At 30.2% G+C, this 24,203-nt stretch overlaps 3 protein-coding genes and 2 long non-coding RNA genes across 5 annotated transcripts; 3 read left to right on the top strand and 2 right to left on the bottom strand.

Annotated features, from left to right (window-relative positions):
• Positions 1-232: 232 nt before the first annotated feature.
• Positions 233-5,445, bottom strand: LOC103574423 (uncharacterized). Its single transcript, XM_008553868.3, has 3 exons — positions 4,896-5,445; positions 4,643-4,698; positions 233-4,554 (listed from the first exon to the last, which is right to left on the bottom strand). Exons 1-3 carry the CDS (start codon positions 5,407-5,409, stop codon positions 913-915), a joined length of 4,212 nt encoding a protein of 1,403 aa, XP_008552090.1. The 5' UTR covers positions 5,410-5,445; the 3' UTR covers positions 233-912.
• Positions 5,446-6,867: 1,422 nt separating this feature from the next.
• LOC103574424 (E3 ubiquitin-protein ligase SIAH1) lies at positions 6,868-10,793 on the bottom strand. Its single transcript, XM_008553869.2, has 5 exons — positions 9,936-10,793; positions 9,455-9,767; positions 8,647-8,886; positions 8,359-8,551; positions 6,868-8,079 (listed from the first exon to the last, which is right to left on the bottom strand). Exons 2-5 carry the CDS (start codon positions 9,681-9,683, stop codon positions 7,902-7,904), a joined length of 840 nt encoding a protein of 279 aa, XP_008552091.1. The 5' UTR covers positions 9,684-9,767; positions 9,936-10,793; the 3' UTR covers positions 6,868-7,901.
• Positions 10,794-11,538: 745 nt separating this feature from the next.
• Positions 11,539-15,103, top strand: LOC103574425 (replication protein A 32 kDa subunit-B). Its single transcript, XM_008553870.3, has 2 exons — positions 11,539-12,023; positions 12,109-15,103. The coding sequence occupies exons 1-2, from the start codon at positions 11,759-11,761 to the stop codon at positions 12,594-12,596; spliced, it is 753 nt and encodes a 250-aa protein (XP_008552092.1). The 5' UTR covers positions 11,539-11,758; the 3' UTR covers positions 12,597-15,103.
• Positions 15,104-16,184: 1,081 nt separating this feature from the next.
• On the top strand, positions 16,185-18,456 carry LOC106693856 (uncharacterized). The gene is made up of 3 exons (XR_001345273.2): positions 16,185-16,288; positions 17,214-17,329; positions 18,245-18,456. It is a non-coding gene; the product is annotated as an uncharacterized LOC106693856 (long non-coding RNA).
• A 2,956-nt stretch (positions 18,457-21,412) lies between these two features.
• Positions 21,413-23,920, top strand: LOC103574034 (uncharacterized). Its single transcript, XR_001345330.2, has 3 exons — positions 21,413-21,816; positions 22,677-22,798; positions 23,712-23,920. It is a non-coding gene; the product is annotated as an uncharacterized LOC103574034 (long non-coding RNA).
• The last annotated feature ends 283 nt before the right edge of the window (positions 23,921-24,203 follow it).

Below are 24,203 nucleotides of genomic sequence, written 5' to 3'. Positions count from 1 at the left end.
ATTGTTAAACTTATTTACTAGGGTATACTTTCAAGGCAAATGGCCATCAGGATAAATTATACATAAATTAATAAATAAACCGTATACATTTTTTTTATAATTACCAAATTATTAATAAAGCAAATAAATATTTAATTATAAATAAAAATATTTATCATAAGTTGAAATTATTAATATAAACATTTTTATTTTTAATAATAATTAATAATTATATTTATCACTTTAATACCAATCTCACGTTAATAAATAATAATAATAATTTCTTTTTTTTTTCTATGAAATTTTTTAATGAATTTTTAAATTTAGCTTAATAATTAAATTCACTCAATTTTCACACGGACCTCTGAATTAAATATTTACAAGAACAATAATAATAATAATAATAATAATAATAATAATAATAATAATAATAATAATAATAATAATAATAATAATAATAATAATAATAATAATAATAATAATAATAATAATAAAATGTATTTTATCATACTTATCATTGATAAATAAATGTGTAAATTTAAACTGAAATTAGTAATCGTTATTGTTCAACAATAACACACATGTTAATTATTTTTCACCAGATCAACACCGGAAGTTTAAATTCCCGCCCTGTTTAGATGGAAGAAAGTTGTTCTTTCCTTTTATGAGAAAACAAACGATAAAAATTACCGCATGTACCTTCTTCCCACAAACGGAGGGTAAAACTTGAACTTTCAGGTGCAGGTCTGGTGAAAAATTGCATACACACTACGGAGAAATGTCCTACTTTCCTCCCTAGGTGTGTAATATACTAATAATTTCCACAGTAAACATTTTATGTTTAAATAATAGTAATTAAAGTTTAATAAACTCAAAAGCTACTATTTAAAATATTTATTATTGTACTAAACACTTTGTTAAGTAGCTAAGGATTCACGTCGCATTAGAACCAACATCTCCACCACCGCTACAACTACCACTAGCACTAGCACTTGGAGTTTGTTCATTTGTTAAAGAAGAAGACAGAGACAAAGTCGTTGAAGACAATAATGTTGATGAACAAGTACTGGTACTGGTGCCAATATTAATATTAGTATTAGAAATAGTAGTTGAAGTATTACTGCTAGTCTGACTAATAGACTCAGTACAAATTCGTTTAGAATCTTTGTGGACTTGGCTGGAACTGCTACTGCTGGTTGCTTTTCTTTTATAACTCGAGCTGGAAGTCGATGAACGTTTGGACTCATCTCTGTGTGAGGAAGATGATGAGCTTTTTCGGTGATAATCTTTTTCATTACGATGAGAGTCACGTTTGGTTTTGTCGGAAGAGGACGAAGATCTGGGCTCGTCTTTGCTCGGCTTTGTTGAGGAACTGGACGAAGAAGAAGGCGACGAAGAGGACGAAGTGGCATGCGGTTTGTTTGATTCGGTATCGCGATGATCAGACTTGCTTGGACTTTTTCGCTTGTGCTCACGGTCCTTGTCGCGGTCACGGCGGTCGCGGTCCCTGCGTTCTTTATGCCGGTCTCGGGAATCTCTGTCTTTATATTTTCGTGAGCTCTCTGAACTCTTGGATGATCTGTGCTCTTTCGGAGATTTGGGAGACTCGCGGTGGCTCCACTCGGCGCTGGCAACTGGAGCTACGGAAACTTCTTTAGGTTCTTCAACGACAGGAGTTTCTACTGCCATGGGTTGGGTGACCTCCGCAGCGTCTTTAGCACGTTCTTTAGCCTCTTCCTCGGCCATTTCAATCAACGCCTTGACAGCGTTTTCTGTAGCGCACTCCATTTCTGACGTAAAAGCCCCGATCGTTTCGGTCTCCAGCAGTCGCCACAATTCTTCAAACTTACTGTTCTTCTCCTCGTAAGTCTTAACGGCCAATTCGTAGCACTCTTTTTTTATTTTCTCAAGGACTTCTTTCGAAGCTTCCGCAACTCCGTCCCTCAGAGACTGGCAGACTTCATCAACGTCAGTTTTAGATTTATAAACCGCGATTTCCAAAGCCTTATCAACAACTTCAGTCGCATACACTTTTCCCGCCAACTGTCTTGCCCCAACAGTCTCATCGTCCAGTCTCACCGGTAGATCTTCAGCACACTCGGAACATCTTTCAACTGGAAGAATGTTATCCTGATTTTCAACAACATTAACTTGCTGCTGTTCCGTTAAACAAGGCTTGACTTGATTGGGCTCCTCGCGCTTTACGACCAACGTATTTGAGCTGGACCTCTCCTCCTTTTTCTTCTTGTCAGACGAACTCGAGTGACTAACCGAGGAGCTCCGTCTGCGCGACTTGCTGAGCGATCTCCGTCTCCGATGCCGGTCCTCGTGTTTCTTACTCGACCTTCTGTCATCATCGCTCGACTTCCTCTTGCCAGTAATATCACCTTTACTTTTATCCAATTTACTAGTCGAACTCCTGCGCTCTTTCCTCTTACAACGTGAATCCTGCTGACGACGATCGCGACTCTTGTCCCGGTCATCTTTACGTTTCCTTCCATGTTCAGATTTTTTCAAATTGCCCTGGTACTCAGCAGCCCGTTCTTTAGCCTTTTTCTCAGCCATGTGCTGTCGGTCAGCGTTCTCTTTCTGCTCATCAACCAGCACTCCCGACAAATCTTTCTCTTTAAAATGATTCGAGTTCTCCGGTATCGTGCGGCCATGTCTGGTAATAGCATTTACCGCAGCGTCCGGGTAATACTGTCGTAATCTAACGTGCCAGGCAATACTCGACACCGCAGATACTGTACGGAACTGATGTATAATATTTCTCGGTAAAAAATATATATCATTATCATACAAATTTATTCGCGCGTAACGAATACCCTGTCGTCTTAATTGATTAAGTTTAGCGTCTTCAATCCACTGAACGCACTGTGATATCGGAGGTTCGTGTAAATCAAGTTGTAATTTTTCAACCAACTCCGGAAAATCACCAGCGTAAAACGCAACGACGTCTTTTGTTATTCTATTGTACTCGGACGGTTGACCACCATGTATGGCCTTGAGAACACCAACTGCAGCAGTTGTCATTCGGTCCAGCCCATGGCCAACATGATCAGCGTGAGCACGGGTACGATCTTCAAACATGTACTCTCTTGCTTCACTCAAACGGGGCAGGTACTGTAAATTTCTCAGCTCATTTATTCCCGTTCTACGTCTTTTACAAGGACTCTTATTGATATCAGCAGTGGGTACCAGCTGCTCACCCGGACGAATCCAGAGAATAGGACCGTCATTGGACTCCTGAGGGGTTTCCATTTGGACAACAGACATGGCGCCCCAAGGCATCGTCAATCTTAGGAAAGGGTTTTCTTCCAATCGTCTCAGTAGATCTGGAAAGTAACCACCGACTTCTTCATGGACAGTTCCAACTAAACTTATCTGGTGCAGCGGTCCGTATCTTACAGTACCATTATTGTACGCTTTGTACACTTGTTCTTTGTACTGTAACATTGTTGTCGTTTCAATGTCACTGTTACGTCCCAGCACGCCATTCTTAACCGTAAGTGTTGGATAATTATAAGCCATGTGATCCAACAAATCTGGCAAGTAAGCCGCTGAGTTGTGGACAATACCCATTACATGATACGCGTTTCCGTTATCGTCTTCACCAAAGACAACTTTAAAAAACTCTTGAGTCAGTTCGTCCATCTGCTCCTTCGGCAGTCCGTCAATCTCGTCTTGATACATATGGACAACAGTGGCACCACCATTTGGATACGGCTCTATGTGAATGAACCTCCGGTACTTCAACCCTTCCAACTGCTCGCTGTACTTAATAACCGCCGGAGACTGGCTCAGCAACTTGTAGCTCTTGGTCTCCAAATGCAGACGCAAATTAACGTTAGCCGGATTGGTCAACTGAGACGCTGACTCTTTGCCGGTCCCGCGTTGAGGCTGCAATGGAGCACTGCGATCACGTCGACACTGTACCCCGATACTCGCACGTTTTATTTTACTGCGTTTGTAACAACGCGAGCACCGATGCCTGTCACTACTCCCATTGTAGTCACGGCTTCGTTTTTCATTGCTGGTTGAAGTTTTTTCGGCAGTAGTGGTCGAGGTCGGCGATGACGATACAGGTGGTCGAGAAGGTTCATTTACACTCGGACAAGTTGAGTCGACTTTTATTTTAACAGACTTGTCATCAATACCAATTGATATATCAGGCGGTTCTGTTTTTATTTCACTCTCAATTTTAATTGGCAGGCTTTCGTTTATTTTAATATCCAACTCAGCGTCTACTGACGACTGATCTGTAGTTTTTTTTATTGATGATTCATTATCATTTACTGGATATTTAGCGGTATCCATTGAAACTGGTGCTCTTATCACTGCATTATCTGTCGCAATGAAAGTCGTGTCTGGACTGAGAGGATTAGCTGGCACTCGCGATGGGTAATCCGGACTACGCGGACTAGTCAGTATATTATTGCCGCTACTGTGCGGACTTTCCCCAAGCTGCGGAGTTTTACTCAACACATTTCCACACTCGTTTTCAATTAATTTAGCTCCAGTTATTTCCCCACCAGGAATATTATCCGGCATCGGCTCGTCAAAAGTCGTGTCAACCTGCAACCACAAAAAAACATTTATTCATTTTTTTTTTTGTTCAATTCCTTGCACAACTAAATTAGCAAATAATTATTTTATTACTCACATGTATATTGATGATGTCTCGCGTCGACTTGACGGGTTCTCTGCCACAACTCAACTCTAAGAAAATAAAAAAAAATTAATTCTCTGCTCGGTGACTTGAATAGACAACAATAAAGCTAATTTTATACCAGTAATTATCAACAATAATAAAAACTAATTATTTTAAAAAATAAAATATTAAGCTCGTAGATAAATAATTAAACACTCGAGTAAAAAGCGGATGATAAAAAATGAGAAAAAAAAAACAAAGTTACCATCAGAATCGGTACTAGCAGCATTAGCACGCGAAAGGGACGTAGATATATTTGCGTCCTTAACATTCCTATTACCGGACATGATGTTGCGTGATGATGAATCAAAGCGGGGCATTAAAGCCAAGTTGACAGTCCCAGCAGCCTGATCTGGGTCCCCATCAACACTATGGTTATAATTGTACTGTGAATTACAATGAGAAGAATTTATAAATCCAGTGTCATTGCGTTGAGAGGCAAATAGTCTGGTTGTTGATGACGCCAATGTTAATTCCGTGGGCGTCCCGCTCGACAAAGATGTTATTACACTGTTATTATTAACATTCAAATCATCACTAACACACTTATTATTTATGTCATTTATAAACACGCTGTGTAACTCTGTCTTTTTAAATATAACTTTATCGGTAATAAACTGATTGACGTATTGTTTGGAATCACTATTGACATCGTGCTGGTTCTTTGACACGATACTCGTACTCTCTTTGGATGCCATCTTGATTTCCTGCCTTTTCATAACCACCAGCCAGTTCACCTACCAGCTACCAGTCTGCAAATAGCTATATATACATATATATAATATATATTTTGTCTTACACAGAATGGGTTATTTTTGCTCACCAGATTGGTCCGATTATTGCCGCCATTTATTATCCGGCGTTTTCATTGGCGCGAATTATTCTCTACATGAGAATTGACCAATTATTTTTGTGAGTGTGAATAGAGCTTACAATTGTCAATTATATTTATTTGTAAGTAAATAACCAAATAAAATGTTAAAAGAATAAAAATTTAAATAATTAGAAAATCAGTGCGCGCATTTTTTTAAATGTCACTATTTAAATTATTTACTTAAAATATGAATTGTCTTGTATCTGCTACGTTCATGAGTGTGAATGTAATTGACAAGTGTCAATTTTAAAAATTTTTGAATAAATAAATAAAATGTAAGTAAAATAAAAATTTTAAAATGCGTTTTTAAATCAATGAAAAATTAATACGCGTATTTTTTTTAATTTCACTATTTCAATTAATTAATTTATTTATGTCTGATGTCTGCTACATTCACTCTCATCTACATTCACTCATTTATTATTATGAGTGTGAATGGAGCTGACAATTGTCAATTATTTTTATTTGTGAGTAAATAAATAAATGAAATGTAAAAAGAATGGAAATTTAAAAATTCGAATTTAAATATTTGAAACATCAGTACGCATATTTTTTTTAATTTCATTATTTTGATTATTTATTTAAAACATAAATTATCTCATATTTGCTACATTCACACTCTTATTATTTACGTAACAATTACTCATACTTTATCAGTTCTGTCAATGTATAATTAATTATCTTAATATTTTCACCGCCAGATTTAAAATAATCTTAGATAATTATTTAATTTATTTTTTGGTATTTTGTATTTTTAATTGATGATTAATTTGAAAAATTTATATTTTTATGGCTCGCTGAAAAAAATTTGCAAAGTGAATGCGGAGTATTTATTTAACCCCTTAGAGTAAAATTCACTCTGGAAGGAAGTTCATTTTAATATTAAAACTCCGAATCGGATTTAAATATTCCAGATGACTCCGGTAGAAACACAGACTCCCGATTTACCCCGAATGCGGAATGATTCTTTTTTAAACTCCAGAACTCAAGTGAATTCGAATTTAAATAAAATCGGTGATTATTCCAACTTCACTTCCTATTTTTACAGCGTAATTATTAATAATTCATATGGCAGTAAAATAAATTATTACGAAAAAAAATAAATCAATGTTGATGCATATATTTGTCTTTACAACCTTTTATTTTACTTTATTTTTTATATAAATTATAAATTAATTAATAATAATAATTATAATTATAATAATCAACTAAAATGGATTAGAGATTAATTGTGTGACAATTATAAAATACTATGAACATATATTTAATGATTATTAATTTATAATTAACATCAACTGGTGAATAATTAACAAAATGTTAAAATTAATATTTATCAATTAATTAATTAATAATGATAAACTAAAAAAACTATTAGACATTACAGTAAGTTATGTATATAAACTATTTTAGTGGGTGGTGAAATTGTAATTAGCTAATAATTTATATTTATCACATCGTACCTAAAACTACAATCAATTGAAACAAAAGTAATGATATTAATTTCATGTATTACAATTTATTTATAATGCTGAGAAACTTGTGGTTTGTTTTAAATTATTAAAATACTTAATTAACTTAATTAACAAATTAACTTTAATTAAAGAATCACTAATAGACATCTCACATAAATTAAATTTTTTTTTTTATTTTTAATTACTTTCTAATCTAATTAATTAATAATTAAAATGAAATTATATTTTAAATTTCAGTTAAAATTTTTTTTTGTTCCAGAGTCCTCATAATTATTTATTATTATGGTAATTATTCATGACAATAAAAATAATAATAATAATGATAATAATAATAATAGTAATAATAATAATAATAATAATAATAATAATAATAATTATAATAATAGACTATCACTATTGGTATTATTGTAACCACAATGTACAATTCAGTCTAGACTTTTATCAGCAACACTCACAGTAATAATAATTAGTAATAAGTCTAATAAAGTTAATAATTTATTAAAAATTAATTAATTTTAATTTACACACAAGTTCGTTGTTCTTCAGGAGAACTTAGGACAGCTTATTTTAAATATTCAAAGATTAAAACTGAGTCGAAATTTATAATAAATATGAAATTTTAGAAAATGATCATTCGGTCGCTGGGAATATAAGTATTTTTAAATTTTAAATTTGATGAAAAACAAATCGTCCGCAACCATGTAGATAATTTACTGCTGTAATACAGTATTGTATTAGATGAAAAAGTATGAAATATAATGATTAATTTATCGATTTCCATTTTTCGATTCAATGTTTTTCTTACTAAAGTTTAAACGCTTATTATTGTTACTGAGAGATTTAAAAGTTTTTCTTTTTATTTTATTTATACCATGGATATCGTAACGTTGATTGCTAAATTACCGTTGTCCGCAAAACGCCGCGCTATTGATGTATCAAAAACGAGACAGTCAGATGCGAGTATCGCACAGCAGACACCTTCGTGAATCGATCTTGGCATTGCTTCCCAGGTCAATCGTCGCCGATTTCCATTCAATTCCAATCTACATCATAAAAATACAAATTATTAATTTATAATAAATATCTTACTCGATTCATGTTTCCGGTAATTTACATATAAATTACAATTACTGGCTAAACTATCGAAGATACGACAGAAATTTACTGAGACAAATTTGTAGAGAATTAAATTCTCTAAAAAAAAGTCTCAGCTTTTTTCTTCTAATCCCGTTAGATTCTGAGTTGTCAAAAAATTACAAATAAGAAATAAATTGAATCCTGTTAAACTTATTTGTGTTGAATAAAAAATATAAAAAAATTACCTGTATGAAAAATTTTCAGCTTGTTTACGAGATCCAATTAACTGCGCAATAGCAAAAAATTGTTGATGACCATCATATTTTTCTTGTTTCTCTAGTACAAGCATAAAATGATGACCAAAACATGACTGCATCATAACCCAGTCAACAGCACCAGGAAGATTAATATCAGTAGCCAAAAATACAATATCTTCACCTAATAAAATATGAAAAAAAAAAAAAAAAAAAAAAAAATTGTCAAATCTTCAGAACAAATCAATAAAATAAATAGTTAATAAATCGATGAGTCACCTTGTAATGTAGTAATACTTTTATGACTCATAACAAGATGAGGCATGACTTCCTCTAACGAGCCTTGCCATTTGCATGAAGCACCAGGACACGGACAACTGTAAGGACGGAATTCGCACGCATCTTCGTGGTCTGGTTTTTCTATATGCACCATCGAAACTGTGCAACCGCTCGTCGAATACTTGCACGGGAACATTACATTACTTGCAACTTTTTCCATCGCAAGATTACGAATATTACCTGAAATATATATACAATTTATTTTATCATAGTTTTAGACATTAATAACTGAGCAATACCCTAAGTACTTTTATTTTTAATTACAAGTATTATTTTAATTAATCATTGAAAATAAAAATGTCGTAGTATTGAAATTAAAGTTTAAACTGATGAAGTAAAATTAATTTTTAACACATTAGCAATCTTGATCAAGTTTTGAGCGTCATAAAGTAGTCTATTACACACCTAGGGAGGAAAGTTTGACATTCCAACCCGCATGTAGTTGCCTACCCGAGCCGAAGGGGTAAGTGGCAAACACGTGGATTGGAATGTCTTTCCTCTCTGGTGTGTATACGATTTTTCACCACACCTGCATCAGAAAATTTAATTTCTTGCCTCTGTTGACGGGAAGAACGGCACATGTGCTAATTTTTATCATTTGTTTTCTCATAAAAGAAAAGAACGACTTTCTTCCCTCTAAAGAGGGCGGGAATTTAAACTTCCGATGCAGCTATAGTGAAAAATATATTTATTACAGATTTTGACAAGATTGCTACTGGCGTTGCCAGGTGACAATTTATAAACTGACCTAGTGGACCTCGACAGGTAGGACAGCAAGTTAATTTAGGTCTACAATTACTGCAAACCAAATGACCACTCTGACACTGTAAAATAGGAGGTAAAACATATTCAAAGCAGACCGGGCATTCAAAGAGACTGGCTAAGTCCGTCGAGCTGTTTGACGCAGACACTGCTGCTGCTGAAGTACTTGCAACACCTCTGCCGCGTTTTCCGCTGCTTATATTCAACTGAGACATCGTTTTCTTATTATTTTATTTTATAATTTCTCTTCCTTATTTCCTCAACAAAACCACCATAGACTCAAATTCAAACAATCAAATCTGAAAAAAAAAATTTTTAAATTAAAAATTTTAAATACTAAACTCTGTAAAAATAAATGTACTTTAATAAAACAACGCCCAGTTAAAATTATGTTGTTTTCCAACTCATATTTATTCAATCAAAGATAATTAGCTAATAAATAAATAAAAATTGATGCATCAACTTACTATAAAATGAAATCCAAGTTAATTAAAATAAAGTTATAAAACAAAATTTAAATATTGTCCTAATATTTTCATTGAATTTCAATGAAATGGACGAATATAATTTTTGTAAGCTATCGATTCTAATTTTGAGTAATTTTTGAAAAATGATGAATTAAAATTATACATGGACAGCGACGACGAGGACGTCGATGATGACAATTTCACGTGACACACCATAGATATATATATATATATAATGTATATATATATATATATAAGCCAATGTATATTTATATCTATATATATATATATACGTATATATATATATAAATAAGTATGTAGACAGCTAACGACTGAGTATGAGTATAAGCAAACGTTTCGTTAGCTGACAAGTAACGAAATTTTTTCTGATTAGAATAACAAAAAAAAACTTCAAGTTATAGGTTATTGTATCATAATTATCATAGCGAATTCATTGCGAATGGTATTGCATTGACGATGTCACTGTTGATGTCAGTTAATTGCGCAAGAGTCCCCATTACACGATGATAAATAAAACTGCGACATAATATAACTGTGATGATACAATTGTTGTTTAATAAAATTAACAACAGCAACACCACGCACTGATTATTCAACTCCACGATTGTCAAATTATTTTTAGGTTTTACAATCTATAACACAAGACGTAGGTACTTATATAAATATTATTATATATAAATATATGTTCTTTAATGTTTATTATAACTTATTGAGTTTAACTCTGGGTATTGTGCTGGAGAAATTTTAACAATGCCAGTTTACGTGTTTTATTGTCCGTTAATTTTTTTTTTTGTTCGATACACAATACACGCAATGAAAGTGGCTATAGGCACATTCCCGTGCTGTCACGGGGCACTCATTTTTGCTGCTTGTTTTTTGCGCATGCGTGCGGGTCATTTTCATTTACTACGGACGGATGCTTATGACACAGATGTATCGATAATACAGATCCCGATGATACAGTTTTACATCTGGATGCCGCCTCAACTTATTAACTAATTTTTTAAAATTATTAAATTGATTGACAGAAGTAAAAAAGTTTTTTAAAATTATTACTATCATTATTTATGATTAATTACTTAACATAAACTAACAATAATTTTTCCGAAAAAAAATTTGATTTTAAAATGTCGGTAAATAATAAACTTGTTTGTTATTTTTTATATGATAAAAGACTTTTGTGAATTTAAATCTAGCAGACATCAGAAAAATTTAAAATTATTAATAAATAGAGTAAATAATTGATAAAATAAAATTAAAAAAAAATGCGCATTTAAAAAATTTTTAAATTAATAAGTGGATTTTTTATGAATATTATTTTTTAAATTATTTACTCTGTTTATTTACAAATTTAAATTTGATGTCTTATACATTCATACTCATAGACTTTTTCCAGTGAGGATTTAAATTATAACTATATATATATATATATACTCTATCTTTTTCTAATATCACCTGTTGGTCTAATAGAATCCAATTTAATCAATAAGACATAACGCACCGTCTTCGAAAAACTTACTCGCTACTTAGACGCCTCAATGTTGCCATTTTACAAGCTAACCATTGGTAGCACTGTCATGAATAAAATAATTTTTCCCGCGTACTTATCAGCTGGTGACTGTTGATCACGTTTTTGTTTCAATTTACCATCTAACCCATCGGCACATTTTATTTCAATAATTTAATTACCGCCATTTATTATTAGTATCATACAAAATAAAGTTCTAATATACTTGAGTACTTAGAATACTAATAAATTATTATTGAAGTGACTGTGCATAAATAAATAAAACATCGTAATAATGTGGGATCAGTCAAGAAATGAGGGCGAAGGCGGCGGTGGTTTCATGGACGAAAGCTACAGCACAATAGCTCCTCAAGCTGATCGTGGAGAAGCAAAACGTAGCAATAATGTCGTGCCCATGATGATCGGTCACCTCATTAAAAGTTCAAAAAAATCTAAAACCATCTGGGGAACAAACGTCAACGTCGTTTGTATTGTTGCTGTTGTTAAAGACATCCAGTCACAAACAACTAAAATAGGATATGAACTTGAAGATGAAACTGGTAATTTCTCGATCATTCTTTATAACAAAATTAATCTATAATTATTGTAACTGCTTTAATTACCATGAAATTAATTTTTTTTAAGGTAAAATAATGGCATACAAATGGTTAGAAGCTGAAAGTGTTGTTCCTGAAGGGATAACAAAAGATTGTTATGCTAAAGTTTACGGTACTCTACGAGAGCAAGGAGCTGACATGACGACTCATATATTTGTCATGAAAATACTGCCTGTTAAAAAATATGCTGAAGTATTTTCTCATTTGCTAGAAGTTACTTTGATTGCTATAAGGATGAAAAATTCAAATAATTGTTTACAAGGCGGCAAAGTTGAAATGCCAACTGGTAACAATGACGACGAAGATGATGATGTCTGTCATGGTTTAACCAACGAACAGAAAGTTATTTATAAAATAATTAAAAGAAATGATACTGAAAATGGTATTGAACGCGGTGATTTAAAATCACAGGTACCTGGTAATTTAAAATCTAAAGTTGATGGAATTTTAGAATTCCTGGCGTCAGAAGGTCATATTTATACAACGCGCAACGATGATTATTTCAAAGCTACTTAATATTTATAATATTTTTTCCTACGTTATTTTTTAAAATAGATTATTTAATTATTTCGATTGTGTTTAAAAAACAAAAATAAACAATTTTCATTTTTATAAAATAAATACTTCATAATAAATAAATAAATAAAATACAAATCTTTAAATAAATGTTAAGCGTAATTTCTAATTTACATGACAAATCAAGTGTCACAATTTTTAGCAATAAGCCTCAGAGTTTACTGAGAAGGGATCAAAGTAGCGCTTATAATTCATCTGTCAAAGTAATCACTAATGTCAGCATTTAAAACTCATACGACCTCACAACTTAAGCATGAGCTCATTTTATACATTGTCATTTTTTATTTTTAAGTCTTTGTACTTTTATTGCTGGTATTTTTGTACTAAGTGAAAAAATTAAGTTTCTTTAAATCAATATACTTAACATTCCATTATAATATAAACATTTTTTGTAATTTTTTAATAGTTAAATAATTTGTAAGAAAATATATTAATTACATTAAAACTTGTCGATAAATTAAGTTTTTTTCTTTAACTTACTGCAGTTTTTTAAATTCAATACTAAATTTAATTTAAAATATTTAATTAGAAATTTCATAAAAATGAATTGTTCGCGCCATATTAAAAAATAGATGATTTTAATTTTAACTGGCCAATTGGATTTTAAAATTCCATACTTTGTTTGAAATGAAATTAGAACAATGATACATCCTAATGAATGTAAACTTGAATTAAGCCGCCTAGAGAATTATGAAACTCAATTTACTACTAATTAAATTAAATCACAGCATTTAAAATAAATGAGTATCTAATTTATGAATTAAGAATTATATTTTTAAATTAATGCAGTTTCGAATTTAAATTTAAAATCTAATTATATCAATTTCTTATATAAGACCTGTCTAAGCTCCATTATCATTAATTTTTTATGATAATGATGTTAGCTGACATCGAATAATTTTTTGATTCTTTTCAAAACGATGAATTATAAAAAAAAAAAAATATTTTAAGAAATTAATTTAAAAAATATTCAGCTTTTTTTTTATTTATAAAACAATATTTTGTTGATTACATTTAAAATTTGTTACACTAGACAGTATACTGAAAGTTATTGTAAACAGAAAGCGGTGCTGTAATAAAAAATCACAGAGATGTTCACTCAAATATGAGATTTATTAACTATTAAGGAAGTTCGACCGATACTAGTGAGTCAAAGTAGTGTTTGGATTTTTTTGTTTGCTAAATTCTCCTAATAGTTATGAAAATTCATTATTTTAATTTATAATAACATAACGAATCCATAAATTAATATTCATTACTTATTTAATTAAAGAAAGTAATGAATGACTTGGTTATTTTTGACTCATATGATTTAATAAAAAGATTTGGCAACAGCGCTTTCTAACTTCTTACACATCGATATTCAAATTAACGTGGGAAAAATTTATTTCTAATCTCATCTCTCTTATTAATGTATTTCTATCGTTTTTTCTCTCAGCTGCTTCCGCGACGTTGCTAAACTCTCAATAATATGTATCTCTGTTGATGAATGAGATTAAATAATAAAGTTTAATTTGAATTATTTAAATAATTACAACGGTAACACTAACTTGTTAAAATCTTATCATATTCCAAAAATATTAAAGTTTATGGCATGTGGTTTTTTATTTCTTAAACTTGGAAGGTTAATAATTAAAATAATCGAACAAGTCATGACGGGAGCTTGTCCGCCATAAGAGCTTGTGTATAAGAACTTTAAAAACGTCATTTTTAAATCTTTTTTTTTTTTAACTAGACAGTGGATCATATTCAAATTTTGAGAATACATAGATAAAGTACTTTTTTACATATATACTAAGTTTCAAATCTTAAAGTTGGAAAATCCTTTATACATTGGATTCGGTCGAACCTCCTTACTAAATCTATATTTGAGGCAAATAAATGCTTATTTCAGACAAATGAAGCTGAAAAACTGTTTTAAATAAATGTATTTATTAATATCAAATAAATACTTCTATCAGTGAGTGGTTCTTCTAATTATAGAAATGGTTCTTATAATTTATAGGAATACTTTCTATAGCATTATAGGAATCAATCCTATAATAGCATGAGAACGATTTTCAAAATATTGTAGGAATGGTTACCTTAATGCAATTGGATTAGTTCCTATATTTATGAGAATCATCTCCATAATATATAGAAACCATCACAATAATAGTATGGATACATATCCTATACCATTAGGGGAACTTTTCCCATAATGCATAGCAAAACTTTCCATAATTTTCTTTTTGCGCAGTTCGGTAAAATAAGTATGAGTGCTTTTTAGTATCCTTGAAGTTAAGTAACTAAAATATTATTTTCTTATCATTTAGACTTAAATAATTTAACTTTTTATTTTTTATTTTTATATAATATTCGTTGCTTTCGTTCTACTATCAAATAATTGGAAGTCTTTAAAATAATAATTACTTTTTATGTTCTCAATTATGACATTTGATAATTGTACTGCCATGGTTAGTTTAAGGTAAACTATTGCGTCATCAACAATTATCTGTAATTATTTGTATGCATTAAAAAAAAAATTAAAATATACCAATTACTATAACGATACTGCAAACGTTCTTAAAATATTTATTATCTTTTTGCTCAAGTTATTAGTAGCATAAAGTAATACAAAACATTCACTGTTTGGAGGCTATATATTTTTATGATAAAAATATTATTATTAAAAATATTACCCTTGTAAAAATGAAACGAGGCACTGGCTAGCACCCCGTTAGCGTTGCTAGAATCTATGCTAACGGTAGATGACAAACGAGGCGGCCCTCGTTTATTTTTACTAGGGTGAGAATAACTTTTATGATGCCTAAAAATGCTGGTCTACTGGCAAAAATATTTTATTTCAATAATTAAAAATTTACGTCCCCTGATAGCCAAGTTAATGACAATTTTCTAAGTGATTGGTGGCAAAAGCATGCATAATATTAGTTGACGGAAAGTTGCCTTCAATTTTCTTATAAGATTGTAAAGAGGTTGAGACAGTAGATTTTCGCCAAATTCAGATTTTGAAATTTTATTATACTGGCAAAATAAAATTGAACATGAAATTTGTTTCTTATGGTGTGAATTTCACAGAAAAAATCCTTTTGCTGCAATAAAATTTTGTCCTGTTATTCCTACAGGACTGCGTTCTTTTGCAGTGTCCATTTTTTTCAGTGTAATAAACCGACTTTCTGATCAAAAAGTCTGGCTATCAAGGTGTATGTTGATAAGAAAATATGAAATTCAAAAAATATATGCTGAGAAAATATATCCTACAATAAAATTTAGATGAAATATATGTGAAGGAAAACTATTCCAAAAATATACATTAAAATAAATATATGAAAAACGACACGCGCGCGCTTGTACGCGAAATACGTATGTACGCTAGTATGATATAAGTTTGAGAAGTATATTATGGTATGGGTTAGTTGCCGAATCCACCAGCAGACTGCGCTGTGTCCTTAGAGAACTTATCGGGCTGGCTCAGCGAGAATCTCATTACCCCATACTTGAAATTATAATTTTGAAGGTCAACAAATTACAGCGTTATCTACAATGACTTCGATGAATATAAATAGAGCTTTTCGGCAATACCCGGACACTCTTCAAATCTCCTTGGTATTGTCAACTTCTTCGTTTTGGTTGTAAGTAAAAGTTTTTTATACCCTAGAATTATAGTTGTTAACTAGGGGTGTGCGAATCGAATCGTAAGTTCGAACTATTCGCGCACTCCTACTGATAATTTTATTACATTCAAATGATCATCAACTCCTAATTTTTGATACAATAAAAAAAATAATTATAAATTTGTAATAATTATATTGAAGTTATCGTCGTATATATATATATATATAACGCAAGCTCGTTTGAGTATCGGAATGATAACTTCATCCCAGGCCTGACACTCTATCCTGGCCCAATATCGAGTGCCAGTATTGTGCCGGAAATGCATATTAATATTGTCCCATTATCGAATATCAATATTGTAACAAGGCTTTTGATCAATAATAATGCAGTTATATACTTATTAAAAATAAATTGGAAAAAAAAAACCTATGTTGGTAATCATATGCGTAATAGTAAGATATTGAGGTAAATTTGGACATAGAGTAACCGAGTAAACCGTTGGGAATAATTTTTTTTGCACTTGCTGGGTTTCAAACCTGGTTCTTCTTGGCTTCTAGGCAAGTCTCGTATCCACTAGGTTGTAAGGCTATTCATAGAACTGTGGGCTTTTAAGTATTATTTGTTAATTTAGCTGTCTTATAATTATACGATATGTGAAATTTTAAAATAATATAAAATCATGATATTTACTGCTTAAAGTTATTTGAACTAAAATGGAAATATAATTATTAGCAAATTCGAACAAATTTGATAGAAAATTGACTGGTAGGTCGCAACTATCAAACCGTGGCTCGGTAGTCGAGGATTTGCAAACTCTTGGGCCAAGTCTAGCAAACCGAGGCTCGGTAGCCCAATGTTGTGCCAAGACAAGTACCGTCGTAAAAAATTTTTTTCCTACAAGGGGAACATCAACTTTTGAATAGTATAACTTTTTTGTTACAGATACCTCTTTAACGTGTCATTTCGAAATGAAATTTCTCCAGTTATTTATCTTCTTCACTTTTTTCATTTCTGTCACTTTGGCGCAGACATATGAAGGATGCAAGATGTCCGGTAGAGTATGTAGAAAAAACTTAATTTTTAAAATCTATAATTTTTTAAGTGAATTACAATATCACAATGAAATTTCTTTTCAACAGTAAAGTCATGAAAATTTACCAGTTGTAAATAATAATAGGCCTGAAAATTTTTTTTTTATGTAGTTCATATTATTGAGTTTATATGATATATAGAACAAACAATTGTATCTTACATTAATAGAAAAACCATCTTGATTCAAGAAAAATTTTTTCTTCAAAATGTGATTCTTGTTTCACTATTTGTAATTATTTTAACTCAAGAAATAAATTCTTGAATCAACAAATCAAAATTCTTAGATGAAGGAAGAAATTCTTTGTTTGAGTTTTAAATCAAGATATTGATTTGATCGGCTTTAAAAAATAACTTTATTTTATGTTAAAAAGTAAAAATTATAAAAGAATTTTTTAGGACTACATTTATTTACTTCAGATAAGTTAAAGCAAGAATTAATTTTAATAAATTATTGTTTTTCATTACTTTGAAAATAACTTCCATCAAAACATTACTACTTGAACCAAAACTTCAAACTTCTTAAAACAATCATGCAACACTTTTAGTTGAAGACAAGTGGTCTTGCTTAAAGACTTTGATAGTATTGATTGAATTAATATTGTTTCGGGTCGAGACACAAGAGTTATCCGACAAAGACATAAAATCTTTAGAGCCAAAAAAATTTAAATCAACACAAGGTTTCTTGAAACAAGATAATTGGCTCTTTTCAAAAATAAATTCTTGGTTCAAGAAAGTATTTCTTGAGTCAATATAAATTTTCTATCAGTGTAGATTCATTTACTTACATTCATTATAACTACTGATTTCTGAAAAGAAAAAATACTATCAGCGAAATGTTTGGTTGTAAAATCAATATTTTCAATTACTTTATTTGGTTACAGTGTGATAAAAATTTGAAGAGGGGATCGCCTTGCTGCGATGACTATAAATGCACGCATATATATAACCAATTGTATCAGTGCATATCAACAGCCCCTAAGTCAGAAGACGATTATTTATGGGGGTAGTTAAAATGTACACCATTATGTACTTATTATAGCCAACAGCTATAAATATTACATACACACGAGATAAATAAAGCTCAATTGAAATGAAAAAATACTGTCTTATTATTAATCCCTATTAGACCTTTTCAAAAAATAATAAATTATAATTTTATTGAAGAATTGGTAGAAAATAATATGTACGCAGAAAAATTATAGAGTATTTCTTGTTTATAGTAAAATAAATTTAAAACAATAAAGTGACCTGACATGTGACAATTTTGAAAATTTTAAAATAATAAAATAAAAATAAATAAATGCAAGTTTAGAAAATTAAGAAATCAGTACATGCATTTTTTCAAATTTTATTGTTTTAATTATTTAATTTTTTTATATGTAATTAAAAAATTTTCTTATGCCTGCTACATTTACACCCATAATAAATTTTCATTAATGAATTTAAACATTTTTATAAAAATAATGTTGAAAATCCAGTCTGCTATTAATATTATCGTACTTTTTTCATTGGATTAGTACATATATCATACATACATATTTGAAAAACAAAATTAAAAAACCACATGCGCAGTTGCGCAGTCTCCAACTTCGATTTAAGTTTCAGGTGTCACATTATTATTTCTCATTACAACGTATCAGTACTTAGTATCTACTCCAACTCAAAGTAATTTAAACAAAATGATATATAAACACACATACATATACATAAACTTATACATTTTTTATTAAATATATTATCCTTATAAACATTTATAACTTGACAAATTATGTAACGGCTGTAATTTCATTAAATAATCCTAAAATTTCATTAATATTTAAAAATGCTGTAAAAAATACACAAAAATTTTTTTCTATATTTTGTTATATATGGTTGTTTTTGTAATTTTTTGTAGTTTTCGAAAAAAAATATAACGATTAATATTAATTATTTATAACAAATTGTTAAGTTAATAAACAATTAAATTATTTATTAAAAAAATGTATTTCTTTGTTACTCCGTTGAAAAGATTCAATGATGATTTTTAAGAAAAAAATAATTTCTTAACTAATTATTTGAACAATTGAAATATGAAAAAAAACGATTTTAAACAATTAGAAAATTTATTTAAGAAAAAATTTTTTTTTTAAAATCATTATTTCACCTATACAATAAGATGGTAAAAAACATTTTTTAAACATCCCAAAATAGTCTATTTGTTTATAAACAATTTCTTTACAAATAGCGTAAAATTTTTTTTTCCACTGTTAATTAATACCTATAATAGATGCAAAAACAGTAATAATAAGATATTACTGAAAAAAAATTTTTTTCATAACATTTCTTAGAAATTTCATTTTTCATTAATTAAAAAAAATTATAATTAACAAAATAATAAACATTAAAAAATCTTTTTGCATTGCTTTATTGAGTACCTAAATGATAATAGCTCCACGAAAGGAAAAATTTATAGATGAATTATTTAAACTTTTATACCGTAATTTATAAAAACAGAGATTGGAAAAAAATTAGTTAATTAACAATGGTGTAAATTTTTGAAAAATCGATATAAAATTTTTTTTTCACCGAGGTTTTTTTCGTTCAAGTGTTTAGATTACAACATAATTTATTCAAATTTTTAAATTGTTATTTAATACTATAAAAAAATTATTTTAGGTAATATACCGGCTTTTTAGACGGTGCGCCTATGCCGTGACGACCTCGCGGAGCCCTATTTTCGGCGTTGAAAAAAAATTATAAATAATAGAGATAGAATTCCGGGAGTTAGGACTTTTTTATTGGAAATTTCCCCCTCTTTCAGGATCTTTTTTCAAAATTCCTTAAATATCATTATTATAGATATTATTAAGGAAAAACCAAATTCCTTTTTTTTTTAATCTTATTTTGTTTATAACAATCGCAATTTTTCATGTGCTAATAAACCCTTTAAAAACATTTTTCTAGACATCATTCCGCATCCAATAAGCTATCATACATATTTTTAGGAGCTTTATGTCTATTCAACATGTTTTTGAACTTGTTGACTAGACTATAGCAACACTTTCCATAATTTTCTTTTTGCGCAGTTTGGTAAAATAAGTATGATAGTTTTTTAGTATCCTTGAAGTTAAGTAAGTAAAATATTATTTTTTTATCATTTAGACTTACATAATTTAACTTTTTATTTTTTATTTTTATATACCATTCGTTGCTTTCGTTCTACTATCAAATAATTGCAAGTCTTTAAAATAATAATTACTTTTTATGTTCTCAATTATGACATTTGATAATTGTACTGCCATGGTTAGTTTAAGGTAAATTATTGCGTCATCAACAATTGTCTGTAATTATTTGTATGCATTAAAAAAAAAATTAAAATATACCAATTACTATAACGATACTGCAAACGTTCTTAAAATATTTATTATCTTTTTGCTCAAGTTATTAGTAGCATAAAGTAATATCAAACACTACTGTTTGGAGGCTATATATTTTTATGGTAAAAATATTACCCTTGTAAAAATGAAATGAGGCACTGGCTAGCACCCCGTTAGCGTTGCTAGAATCTATGCTAACGGTAGATGACAAACGAGGCGGCCCTCGTTTATTTTTACTTTCTGATCAAAAAGTCTGACTATCAGGGTGTATGTTGATAAGAAAATATGAAATTCAAAAAATATATGCTGAGAAAATATATCCTACAATAAAATTTAGATGAAATATATGTGAACCCTCACGGTTTTGATTCACCCTGGAAACACCCCGGAAACACGATGGAATCACGGTGGATCCACGGCGGTTACACGGTGGGTTTTTTTGTCATTTTATCACCGTGATTCCACGGTCATTACACGGTGTATTCACCGTGATTCCACGATGATTACACGGTGTTCCCACCGTCATTCCACGTACACCGCGTAATCACCGTGGATACACTGTGGGATCTCGGTGAATACACCGTGGAATCAGGGTGGGTACACCGTGTTACCATCGTGGAAATACCATGTAACCACCGCGTATACACGGTGATAAAATAGCACAAACCCACCCTGTAACCACCCTGGATCCACCGTGATTCCACCGCGTTTTCACTCCCAGGGTGTTTCCAGGCTGATTTAAAACCGTCAGGGAAGGAAAACTATTCCAAAAATATACATTAAAATAAATATATGAAAAACGACACGCGCGCGCTTGTACGCGAAATACGTATGCTAGTATGATATAAGTTTGAGAAGTGGTATATTATGGTATGTGTTAGTTGCCGAATCCACCAACAGTCAGCGCTGTGTCCTTAGAGAACTTATCGGGCTGGCTCAGCGAGAATCTCATTACCCTGTACTTGAAATTATAATTTTGAAGGTCAACAAATTACAGCGTTATCTACAATGATTTCGATGAATATAAATAGAGCTTTTTGGCAATACCCGGACACTCTTCAAATCTCCTTGGTATTGTCAACTTCTTCGTTTTGGTTGTAAGTAAAAGTTTTTTATACCCTATAATTATAGTTGTTAACTATATAGGGGTGTGCGAATCGATTCGTATGTTCGAACTATTCGCGCACTCCTACTGATAATTTTATTACATTCAAATGATCATCAACTCCTAATTTTTGATACATTAAAAAAAATAATTATAAATTTGTAATAATTATATTGAAGTTATCGTCGTATATATATATATAACGCAAGCTCGTTTGAGTATCGGAATGATAACTTCATCCCAGGCCTGACACTCTATCCTGGCCCAATATCGAGTGCCAGTATTGTGACGGAAATGCATATTAATATTGTCCCAATATCGAATATCAGTATTGTAACAAGGCTTTTGATAAATAATAATGCAGTTATATACTTATTAAAAATAAATTGGAAAAAAAAAAACCTATATCGTTAATCATATGCGTAATAGTAAGATATTGAGGTAAATTCGGACATAGAGAAACCGAGTAAACCGGTGGGACTAATTTTTTTTGCACTTGCTGGGTCCCGAACCTGGTCCTCCTTGGCTGCTAGGCAAGACTCGTATTCACTAGGTTGTGAGGCTATTCATAGAACTGTAGGCTTTTAAGTATTATTTGTTATTTAGCTGTCTTATAATTATACGATATGTGAAATTTTAAAATAATATAAAATCATGATATTTATTGCTTAAAGTTATTTGAACTAAAATAAAAATATAATTATTAGCGAACTCGAACAAATTTGATAGAAAATTGACTCGTAGGCCGAGGCTTGGTAGTCCAATGTTGTGCCAAGACAAGTACCGTCGTAAAAAATTTTTTTTCGACAAGGGGATCGTCAACTTTTGAATAGTATAACTTTTTTGTTACAGATACCTCTTTAACGTGTCATTTCGAAATGAAATTTCTCCAGTTATTTATCTTCTTCACTTTTTTCATTTCTGTCACTTTGGCGGCGACTACATATTATGAAGGATGCCTGACAGCCGGTAAAGTATGTAGACAAAACTTAATTTTTAAAATCTATAATTTTTGAAGTGAATTACAATATCACAATGAAATTTCTTTTCAACAGTAAAATCATGAAAATTTACCAGTTGTCAATAATAATAGGCCTGAAAAATTTTTTTTTATGTAGTTCATATTATTGAGTTTATATGATATATAGAACAAACAATTGTATCTTACATTGATAGAAAAACCATCTTGATTCAAGAAAAATTTTTCCTTCAAAATGTGATTCTTGTTTTACTATTTGTAATCGTTTTAACTCAAGAAATGAATTCTTGAATCAACAAATCAAAATTCTTAGATGAAAAAAGAAATTCTTTTTTTGAGTTTTTAATCGAGATATTGATTTGATCTGCTTCAAAAAATAACTTTATTTTATGTTAAAAAGTAAAAATTATAAAAGAATTTTTTAGGACTACATTTATTTACTTCAGATAAGTTAAAGCAAGAATTAATTTTAATAAATTATTGTTTTTCATTACTTTGAAAATAACTTCCATCAAAACATTACTACTTGAACCAAAACTTCAAACTTCTTAAAACAATCATGCAACACTTTTAGTTGAAGACAAGTGGTCTTGCTTAAAGACTTTGATAGTATTGATTGAATTAATATTGTTTCGGGTCGAGACACAAGAGTTATCCGACAAAGATATAAAATCTTTAGAGCCAAAAAAATTTAAATCAACAAAAGGTTTCTTGAAAAGATAATTGGCACTTTTCAAAAATAAATTCTTGGTTCAAGAAAGTATTTCTTGAGTCAATATAAATTTTCTATCAGTGTAGATTCATTTACTTACATTCATTATAACTACTGATTTCTGAAAAGAAAAAATACTATCAGCGAAATGTTTGGTTGTAAAATCAATATTTTCAATTACTTTATTTGGTTACAGTGTGATAAAAATTTGAAGAGGGGACCGTTTTGTTGTAGTGACTATAAATGCATGAAAATAATTAACGATTTGTATACGTGTCAACCGTTAAACCCTAAAGATGACGATTATTATTGGAAGTAGTTAAAATGTACACCATTGTGTACTTATTATAGCCAACAGCTATAAATATTACATACACACGAGATAAATAAAGCTCAATTGAAATGAAAAAATACTGTCTTATTATTAATTTCTATTAGACCTTTTCAAAAAATCACAAATTATAATTCTAATGAAGAATTGGTAGAAAGTAATATGTACGCAAAAAAATTATAGAGTATTTCTCGTTTATAGTAAAATAAATTTAAAACAATAAAGTTACCTGACATGTGACAATTTTGAAAATTTTAAAATAATAAAATAAAAATAAATAAATGCAAGTTTAGAAAATTAAGAAATCAGTACATGCATTTTTTCAAATTTTATTGTTTTAATTATTTAATTTTTTTA

The sequence above is a fragment of the Microplitis demolitor genome, chromosome 7, assembly GCF_026212275.2.
Source record: "Microplitis demolitor isolate Queensland-Clemson2020A chromosome 7, iyMicDemo2.1a, whole genome shotgun sequence".
Lineage (NCBI taxonomy): Eukaryota > Metazoa > Arthropoda > Insecta > Hymenoptera > Braconidae > Microplitis > Microplitis demolitor.
The sequence above is the reverse complement of the archived record's forward strand: the minus strand, read 5'-3'. Positions and strand labels throughout refer to the sequence as shown.